This window comes from Geospiza fortis, unplaced genomic scaffold (assembly GCF_000277835.1).
Source record: "Geospiza fortis unplaced genomic scaffold, GeoFor_1.0 scaffold45, whole genome shotgun sequence".
NCBI lineage: Eukaryota > Metazoa > Chordata > Aves > Passeriformes > Thraupidae > Geospiza > Geospiza fortis.
The window spans coordinates 3,966,519-3,977,519 of NW_005054327.1; the positions used below are offsets into that span (position 1 = coordinate 3,966,519).

At 36.8% G+C, this 11,001-nt stretch overlaps 1 protein-coding gene across 14 annotated transcripts in view; it reads right to left on the reverse strand.

The window, feature by feature from the left end:
- The window catches only part of LMO7 (LIM domain 7), a 96,365-nt gene that overhangs the window by 25,993 nt on the left and 59,371 nt on the right, over positions 1–11,001 (reverse strand). For 11 of the 14 annotated variants that reach the window (XM_031057077.1, XM_031057078.1, XM_031057085.1 and 8 more), the window contains 5 exons: positions 8,864–8,981; positions 7,560–7,702; positions 5,808–6,261; positions 4,718–5,041; positions 1,727–1,841 (listed from right to left, as the gene is read on the reverse strand). In XM_031057077.1, the coding sequence (XP_030912937.1) occupies positions 1,727–1,841; positions 4,718–5,041; positions 5,808–6,261; positions 7,560–7,702; positions 8,864–8,981 (1,154 nt within the window). The remainder of the gene's footprint in view (positions 1–1,726; positions 1,842–4,717; positions 5,042–5,807; positions 6,262–7,559; positions 7,703–8,863; positions 8,982–11,001) is intronic. The other 3 variants (XM_031057088.1, XM_031057087.1, XM_031057086.1) reach the window with 1 other exon arrangement.

The window sequence follows — 11,001 nt, forward strand, 5'->3', positions numbered from 1 at the left end:
GGAAAATTTTCTCTGAGAGGATAATGCCCAGAGAGGCTGTGTGGATTCCATTCTCAGAGGGTCTCAAACCCCCATGGGTAAAAAGCCCAAGGCCACTTGGCCTGAATTCCATCTTGACATTTTTTTTGAGCAGTGCATTGCTCTACGTGATCTTCCAAGCTGAATCATGCTATGACTTATCCTTAAAAATAGGAAATACAACGTTCCCAAGTGTCTAGCTGAAAGTATACATTACTCTTTCAATGGGTCATCTACATCTTTCATCCTTCATTTCTTTAAAGGGAGCTACAGCTTTGGGTAAGGATACAAGATGGGACAGTTGTTGGAAGAAAAAGGTGCTGAACGCAGGCTAAAAACGAGAACACTGAGATTCAACCCATTCTCGGTTAAATCTATACTTTGTGCTCTTCCTTGTGATAATGGTAATAAATCATTAATAATAATAATAAAGCATTAATTAATAATAATATCTTGGTAATAAACCGAGATATCAACCACAAGGCCTTCACCTTCTCCTTGGGACAGAGCCCGTGGGCCTTTGTGAATGACCAGCAGGAACATGCACTACCCTCAGATTTCTCCTTTTCAGCTAGCAGTGCAAATGGACAGACCCCTGCCTCCAAGGAGGGAAATGAAACCTGAAGTCTAGCAGCAGGAAAAGCAAAGGGAAAGCTATTCTTCAGGCAAAGTGAATACTAGTATTTCCGGAATCACAAAATGAAACAGGTTGGAAGGAACCACAGCGGTTCATCGGCTGCATCCTCCCTGCTCAGGGAGGGTTATCCTAGAGCAAATCCAATTATGAAAAGTACTCAGACATAGTGAAAAAAGGCTGCTTCACTTCCTGATTTTGAAAAAGAAAAAAAAAATCCAAGACTGCTCATTAACGGCTGTTAAACAGTATTGTTTCCTCTCTGGAAAGCATAATACAGAGCTAACTAAATTAAAAGTTAGCTCTAGAAAGCACAATACAGAGCTAACTAAATTAATAGTTTGCAGCTATTTCTCCTTTCTCAGGATGATCTTGTGGTAGGCAGAAAGGAGGGCACAATTCAATATTCCTCAAGTATTACTGGCTATGGGAAAGACCATTGTTCAGAAAACAAGCATTATATGTAATTGGCTTAGGTTTTTGTTGTTTTGTTGCCTTTTTTTTTTTTAGAAAATTGAGCTCGTTCTCCGCAGAAGAGCAGAGAGGGTTAGAAATAAACTTTATATATGCATCATCTCAAGACAAAAATGTTTGCTTTCCCTCAGTATTAAAACAACTGAAAAAAACTACACTGGAAATCAATTTACAAGTTGCAACTACTTAAGAATATGAGCTGTCTCCAGAATTCAGCATGACTAAGAAAGGAGAAATTGAAAGAAGAGTATTAACTCCTAAGTTTCCTCTGCAAGTGTTTACAAACCATATGAAGTGAAATCTTTCCAACTCAGCTGTAAGAAACTGTCTGGATATTGGAAGTCTGTATTTGCCCCTAAATACTGTTCTGTAAGAGGCTTATGTTTATACCCTCCTTGATTATGAAAATGCATTTTGGTATTTCTGAATTCAACCTGTTTCAAGAGATGAGGATTCACAGAAATACATTAGCAAACTAAATAGCGATCTTTCAGTTCTGCACCTGATGTTTTGCAGCATTCATAGCAGCAAATGCCTTAATTGAGAAGCCTCTGCAAATTAAACATAAGAACAAAAATTTGTGTATATATACATATTTACCTTCTTCAACTGTCCGTACAATGGCTCCTGAAGGACTCCAATTTGTTGTAAACCCAAAGCTGCGACTGTGGCCAGGTCTCTGGTTTATACTGATTCTCATTTCACTGTACTGTTCCTGAAAAATAAAACATGACACTACAGTATCTGGTATCACAGGAATCTAAATGAGGGAAAGTTTATCCTCTAAATAAGTGAGGCTGCTCACAATGTGCACTTTAATCATCTATTATTAGCATCACAGACAAAGGAAACAGTATTGAAGTCAGTTAACTAACTCATTCGCTTTTTATTCTAACAGGTGTGTTTTCAGTTTACATTTATATTTTCTCTACACATATCTTTCACTCTGCATTTCTGTTATTTTAAATGTTTTGCAACACAATGCTAAAAAAATTTAAGAACTTGGAGGAAATTAAACCTCTAAATGATTCTTTGTGGATTGTCTTGAGAATTTGTGACATGTACTGCCTCCTCAGAGAGCATCAGAGATGTGAAAAAGCTAGATAATAATAATCAATCTTTTGGGTTTTTTTGCATATTCTACCATAAGAATCATCAGTTTAGGCTCAATGCTGCAACTAGGTTTACTTGGGTGCACAATTATCTTCTTGATATTGTGTGAAATACTACCAGCTTGCTATGGATTTTGTAATAGAGGGCTTAGATAATAAAATAATCCCAAAATCAGCTAAATCCAGATCTTTATTGGACTTTCAAGATGCTTTCAGAATCTGAATCAAAATCTAACATTGCCATTTTAAACAACAAGACTATCTAAATGGGAAAACATTTTGTAACACTTTCAATCCCACGCTACATTTGGAGCATGTCTTGCATACATTAACATTCTAAGATGAGGTCATTAAAAACTACTAAAATACCTAAATGCACACTACACACTTCATCAGCATGACATTGACATTGATATAAAAGGAAAAAAAAATGTATTTTTCTGTCAAACAATGGTTAGATAGACATATTCCAACAAAATGCACATGGAAGGAGCCCTGCACATTTTCACACACGCATTAAATGTACACCTACATTTTAGTTCCCTAGCGACCCAGCCTTCCTGAAGAGTCGGATTCATTTCCCCTAACTTTAAATATTTAAAAGTCTAGAAACCTATGCCAATTCCTCCAAGCTCCTCTGTTGTAAGATGCAACAGGCAGCTACAGCAAGCACTGCACAAGCAGGTGCAGCCAGCCAGAGTCTTAGGGAGGTGCAGCCAGAGGGGTTTTCACAGCACCTGAGTACTGGATACAGAAGAAAACAACAGAGCACGGCATCATCCCAAGGTATCATCGCATGTTACAGGAATGTTCCTGGGAAAACACTCCCCGTTACAGCCCAGGGTAGAAATTCAGTCTTTTCTTCACAACACAGCTACTGGCTTGCAAATGCTCCTATACAACCTAAATCCTTAGGTGAGTATATTAAAAGTGAATCTACTTAACAGTTTAGCACACTGGGCTGGAGAACATACAAACTTTTAGAGTCTGAGTGTGTTCCTGGAAATTACTACTGGTCTTAATTTTTTTTTCCTCACCATCCCAACAAGACTCTTCAGATCTCTCTCTTGTCAGAGGAGTAATGTGACTTTGTACACTGAACTTTAACACTTTTATAGGTCATCTCTAAAGCAGTGCTCCAACAGAGCTGGTGTTATGGCCCTGATGACTAGTGAGCTATATCAATCTCTCTGTCAATGATTTACAAACACATCAAATGGAACTTGCATTCCTTCACTTGGAGCTTGGTAAGTTACATAATACAACAGATTTTTTTTAAAACTTTTAAAAATATCTTTAAAACGCCCCCTCCCCCATATTACTCACTTGTAGGAGGAAAAATTTATAATCTTTTAACTAATGACAGCAGAAAATCAAATGGACCTAGTACATGCCATTCTCATTTGCCTTGCTTAAACAGATACTAAGAACTCTTAGCGAATCTGTCAGTTTTCACTGATTAAAACAGAAATTCCTCTGCCTGTTTTTGCTACAACACAGAAAAAAAATCATTATCTTTTTCCTTTTACATCAATCACAGTTTCAAATAATTATGATAAATTCATTAAAATGGCCAAGTGGCATTAAGGGTATTAAACTGCAATGTATTTCTTTTCCACAAGTGATTAGGAAGAAGAATGTTTGGAAGCAAATGAATTTCTAAAGTTGTTATGGAAAGTGATTTCATAAATCATCATCCAAGGTCTTATGACCTTCACCCAAGCAACTGGCACAATTAAGTTTTACAGCAGGATCAGGAATGCAAATCTGTCAAGGGTTACGAACTGAATCATCAGATAGTACAGAAAGGTATTTAGTAATTTAAAAATAAAGCTATTGTTGGTGAAACATGCAATCAGTTGGAGGAAACAGCACTTAAGATACATATTTCAAAAAGAACACTGAAAGACCCAGCCCCTTTTCCAACAAGCATATGCACTAAGAGACGGTGATTTACTTCAAAATTAGCATGAACATTATTTAAATTCAAGTAAATAGCTAAAAAAAAAATATCCAAGCCACAACAGATGGAAAAAAGCATAGTGTGATACTGATGGCCAGCCTTTGAAAAGCTGATCTTTATTTTCCACCACCAGTTTAGAAGTGCAAATGAATGCTACAGCAGCTCAGATAATTCATCTAACTGTCACACCTGATTATATGAACAGTGTGCTAATTTGGAGAATAGCAAAAAATGTTGCAAGCACTTAACATATGTAGAATAAGTATTCTGAATTAGAATGATAAATAAAATTAAGCACATGACAAAATGGATAGGAAAAAATTCAGCAAAAGAATAATTTTTTTCTTCCTGAAATACTCTCTTTCCCCTACATTAAATCAAAGGAAATAGCAAGTCTCTGAGATGTCCTCTTACTACCAGAAAAATACTTGCATTAGATGTACTTTTAGTTATTTTCTCTTTTATTCTGCTGTGGCATTCAGTTACACCAAGTAATCACATTATTTCCACACTTACCATGGATTTTGAATCCTTAGGCTCTGTCAGAGTCGCAGTTTCTGCAGAAGATGCAAGTGAAAGAGAATCAGGAGGAATGCCATACTCTGGATTAGGAATACTACTTCCAGCATCTTGGTCTTGGGACTTTAAAGCTAATGCCAAACTGGGAGGAGGTGTTGACTGAACACCTTTTTCCTCCTCTTCCTCCTCACCTCTGCTTCTGAATGCACCAGTGGAGAGAGAGTGTGCAGAGTCTGGTTGTGAAAAGGAAACGCCGGTGAACAAAGTTTGAGTTCTTTTAGCTTTTTCTACTTCTCCATTGTATTTCTGAGCATCATCCATCTAGGACAAAAAATGACAGCTTGGTAAAGGAGTGCTTTACCAAAAAAAGAAATCCTAGAATCTTTCAGTGATTTTTATATTTAACAAAACCACCTCCCTCTTTGAAGCAAATTCTGGGTCCTGTACCCATTGTTAACTCCCTACTTAGAAAAAAAAATATATTTTCTCTTGAAATGCTTGCAGAACAAATAGTCCAGACTCAAGATAAACTTGCTAAAGTAATCTGCTTAGAATTATTTATATTCTTGCCACTTTTTAAATTGAAGCAAATAAGGATTTAAGAGAAAACTATGAAAATCATCATAGTCATAGGGCAGGGGGGAATCAATTTCATTGTTTCAGAGGTTTAGAGTGTAGACAAAATTTAGCCTAGCATAAAATTTCAACGAAGTCAGCAGAGCAGAGGAAACTTTTATCACCTGAAAAATTTATCTTTAACACTTAATTATGTTAACCTGGCTCCAGATAATTACCTCCAATGACAGTTTTTTGATAAAGCACCCAAAGGAGACTTACTACAAGTAATAAAAAGAATATTTTACCAAATATAGCTACCAGCTTTAATTTTGGGAGTGTGTTTAAGCACAGAAAAACAAGTAAACACCTAAAGGCATGACAGAACTTCCTGTTCTATTAATACAGCCTTCATCACACAGGAGACACTTTTTAAACAAAAACCAAACCAAACCAAAACATTAAAACTACTGTTCCCCCAGATATTGAAGACCCCAAATTTACAAACTCCAGGAATGAAGCAGAATTTTACCGTGAACGACCGTGGAAGTGACGAGATTCCTCTCGAGTGGACACCAAAAGGTCTTGGTGTAACCACAGATGTTAACCTGGAGGTATCAGTTTTCTGGTAAGTTCTCGGGAGAGAAGCTGAAACCTGAGCTGACCCAGTTTGAGCATTCACTGAGCAACGAGTGGACAAAAGCGACGGGCTCTGCTCCTGCTCCAGGCTCTCTGGAGGAGCAGGAGTTTCTCGAGCAGCCGAGCTCTCCGGCAGGTTCTTCTTGGGAGGCTGGGTGGCGTTCACACCTTTACTGTCCTTAGTGCTGTAGGAAGCATCTTCTTCCAAATGGTGATCTTTGGCTGCTGACCAATCTTTTGCTGCTGGGGAAGGTGCTTTTTCTTCACTGAACACATCATCATTCAGTGAATATGCCCAGTTGTGCTCCTGTTTCTGCTGCTCATAGGAGTCCTGATCTCTCTCTTCCCTATGGGAATAGAGCCTGTTAAAATGCCAAAGTGACCCGACAAACAAGCAGACCTGAAGTCTTTAAATTAGTAAATGTTTAAGGCTGAGCATAAGCCAAATAATGCATCTCCAGTAAATGAAAATTAATAGCATCATTTAAATATATTAGTATTTTCATATAACTTTTAATCTATCTTCTTGCACCTCCTCCCCAGTTCAGCGCTCTCATAGCACTCAGACATAATACTATCAGGCTGCCACTATGACAGAAATCTTTGCCAATAAAATGATATAGCTGCACATAGCTGTAAATGATACAGATACACATATGTTCAAGTTACACATCCCCAGAAATTCAGATTTACTTAGGAAAGAACAGGAAAAAGATAGTCCCATAACACTGCCTGAACTGTGTAACTGTGCTCAATGTTTCTGAAATGCTATGCTGAATTTTAGATACCAAAATAAGACAGTGCCCTGAAATTCAGCTAATTATTATTTTTTGCTACTATTCCTTTGTCATAAATGAACAACCATTACAAGAATATCCTTTAAAACATCAGTTATAGGATTTTTATTGATACTGAATACTCAATACAATTAGCATCCATACTTTTATTCAAGCAACTAACTTTTGTCCTCACAAATAAGTAAAAAATTAAAGAAATCCAAAAGATTAGACTTTTTTTTATGAATACATGTCATGTGCATATTACCTTCAGCTCAGTCATATGTGCATTTGAAATAAATAAATAAATAGATTAATAAATAAGACTGTCACCGTTAGAGATGGTACTGTGCAGTTTACACTTTTTACTCTTCAGAAAGTAAATACCAAGAGGAAAAATTAGGGATGAAGGGGAAATCAAGTAAAAGTTTAAAGCTCTGTGACATCAATTAAAATTCTGGCTGCAGTTCTCAACAATGGCTAAAAAAATAGTAAAAGCAGTGGTACAAGGAAGATAAATAGTTAACTTTATCCATGAGTAAAAAAAGCAGCTATCCAGTTCAGCGCTATTGTTTTAACTAATTTAAAGATAATGCAAATATTGATTTCTCAATACTTTTATTTATGGATAGTAAAGTAAAATATCATTTATAGAGAAAAGTGCTTAACATTCTTTGCAAACAGCGCATTAGAAAACCATATTCAGCCCTTCAATTGCCTAGATTTCTACATTTTATTTTGCAACTAAAATTGTCAAGATCTCTGCAGAATCAATTGCAACTTGTGGGTAAAAGCAGCTCAAAAATTTAAAGGGATAAAAATGCTGAGATTTATGTTCTTACACATAATATTCCCATTAGGACTATTACCTCTCCTGCTGCATTTCCTTCAGTGACTGGGTACTCCTTCCAGACACCTCAGAGGCTCTCCTTTCAATTTCTTCTCTCTCTTCCTTTTTCTTTTGCAATTCTGAAGTGTAACTCTTTCTTCGACTCTTCCATTTTGCTAGATCCTGTTTAGAATAACACAAATGTATACCACCATCAGATTTTCTCAAGGCCTCATAGACTTACAGAGGCATCCCATTACATGCTATTTATTGGCCTGATTTTATTTGCATGTCTGCATCACAACCACATTTTCATGTACCTTTCCCCTAAATGATAAAGGGGTTGTCAAGTTCTATTTAGGGTTGCAGGCTCACTGCCTCCTTAAGTTAACAATTGCAATTACTGGACTATAGGCTATTTGACCCATTTTTTCTCCCCTTAACATTTTCAATTTTATTCTAAAATACTTCACCAATCACACATAATTGAAAACTAATGCAAATGCAATCTGTATTTCCTTGTTGAGGGCTTTAGAGTTTAGGATATCATTATTTTTCCAAACCACTACTATGTTAGACTGATTCACTAGCGTGAGAATAAATATGCATCAAATTATAAACTGAAAACAGATATTTCTGTACTTTCTTCATTTCTGTAAAACCGCAATGTGAACTGGCAATATTGTCCATGAAATACCAGAGCTGAGTTAAGGGAAGTACTGAATATTAGAACTGAGATGCATTAAACAAACAACTATGAACTTCTTGTTTGGTGCTTTGTTCTTAATTTTGGCTTCTTGTTGATATTCATTGTCAAGCAGAGATTTTAATAAATTGAAAAGTCTTTAGATATGCTTATGATGCTGTGCAAAGCTACCATACAGTTTACAAGCTGGATTTAAGACAGCATTATTAGGGGATAGGAGCCTCAAGGATTTGCACAAGGAAGTATTATTTATTCCCCTTTCTCCCAGAGGATCAAATACCCAGACATTCCAATCATTTCTTAAAAAAAGTATTCAAAAATTGCAGATAACACAAGAAACTATGCCCTAACCTCTCTTTATGTCCACAGCAATCAAGCCTGAAGGCTTTATTACAATACATACAAGTTCTAGCCTGAAGCATTAATCAGAAACTTAGGAGGATATTTAAAATAATTCAGCTCTGCATTAAACAGGCATCCCCAAAAACTCTAGTAGCTGCATGAGATGAATTGTTTTAGAAGACAGCCCCATGAATTGTTGCATACAGGCTGAATCCTTTTTACTAGAGACACTGAAGGCAGGTAACATCCAGCCTCTCAAGCAGGATGCACAAGGAGAGGTGAGAAGGAGTCCTTACTTCTTGCCACTTTAGATCTTGTTCTTGTAACTGTTCTTTTATCTTCTGCAGCTCTTCATAACGGATTTTGCGCAGTGTCTGCAGCTCCTCGGCACTGACATCATTCAAAGATTTACTCCTAGAAAGGGAAAAGAGAACTCAGCTTTATAATATCCTATCCCTCATTTACATGAGTGAAACCTTCAGAGAGAGAAAAAGATTTATATTAGTACAACTGAGTGCTCATGAGTGTTATTTTGAATGGAGCAGGAAGCACATGGGCAGTTGATGGGACGTGCTGTGGGGCCAACACGCAAGTCATCAGTTGGGTATTTGAGCAAATAAAATCAGGTTAAGCGAATAAGCAGCTCTGTACATCTCCATGCTGACCATTCACATTGAGCTCCTCCGAGAACACTGCTACTTCTGTTTTAACCTGCTATTCTCTTTATTGATCTTGTTTCCTTCTTTGACCCAAAAGGCACCCCCTCTTCCCAAATCCAAATTCCCACCTTTGGAATTCTCTCCTGTAACACCCTCCGTAACACCTCCTGTTCTTTCCTTCCTTCCAAATCAGCTATTTATGCACATTTCCAAAAGATTAAGAGTCACACACGGCTGAATGCTTGGTTCATGGACATCACAGGCCCCACTAGCCTATGCTGATCCTCCCCAAGCCTCTGAGATGCTTTCCATTAAAGCTGGGATGGCTAACACAGCCATCTTCCTACTAACTTCTTCAACATGGCTACAGTTTCCCTCAGGAACTCCTACTTGCTGGTTCCCTTTAAACTAATTTCCTCAAAGCTCACCTTTCATGCTCTCCCCCACCACATGCTATTTTTTCCTTTATTCTTTCACACTGCAGTGATAAACATAACAGGACATTTAGTTTCAATATAGGACAAGGCTCTTGATGAGATTTTGACCACAAGCCTCTGAGACAGTAAGCAAAATGCAGGTGTTTCATCATTAGGTTCAATGGTGTAATGCAAAGGGAAAGTTAGGTCTCTAGGGCTTGGGGTTTTTTTTTGTTTCTTAGTATTCAAAAATACCTTTGTTTTCATTTATCCAAAGTATGAGTTATATAGAGGGATGCAATTAAGTTCCAGCAGGACTTAAAAATGCGGTACTTCTCTGATATGATGGAAAATAAGATTAAAACCAAAAGAGATTCAGCACAGAGCCTTGCTCTAATCTGTTGCATTCCAAGAGATCTCTGAACTAACAAACCAGACTCTCACTTCCTCCCAAGTGGCTGAACTCAGTTTCATTGGTAACATGAGACTGGCCTTTGGCCTCTAGAAATAAAGGCTTGGGCATTAACTCCTCATATCTGTTCGCTTATCTATCTTCTGAATGAGAAGAGTGCCAAATTCAGCAAAAATTCACCTGGTCGCTATTGCAGAAACCCTTGTACAGTTCTTTTCCTCATTTTTAATGCTTAAGTTATACTACACATAGAACTGTTTTAAGGTAATCAAATACTACATAAGGCTGTGCCAAATTTGTTCCAGATGAGTTCAAGAAAACTTACATAACTACATTTACTATATCTGCCTGCAACAAAACAGGAGAATCTCAACCTAAAGAAAATAAAACCTAAGAAAAGCTATATTCATACCATGGAACTGAATCTTAGTTTTAATTTCAGTCTGAACTGAAAAATCTAACTAGTGATTTGAGTCTTCCGAGTCTCCCTCTCCTAACACCCAACTTTTGAAATATTTTGCACTTCTGGAAGTGTTCAGTAATTTACCAGATTTGCCTCAGAGTAAAAATAGGGAAGCAAATAAATAAATGAATAAATTTTAATTTAAAAAAATCAGTAGAACACCATGCATTCCAAAATACTTAACATGCCATCATGCAATAAGTGGAAGAATTTTTTCTCTTTGAGTTGCAGTTCATCATAAACAATATCTAAGCTCCCATTACATAAATCTATAAGTTTACCACTAAGCATTCAATAACCTGGAAGATATAAAAAAAAAACCCAGACCATTCACCAACCCCATGATAAATACCAGTGCTGTTAAATTATTTTCAGATTCTAGCTGTACAGCTTTCAAAATAAAATATTTGTTAATATTCCTTTACACTTTTTGAATGTTTTAAAGCCTAAATGAAAAACAGAACAGCAATTTTTTCACTTCAGC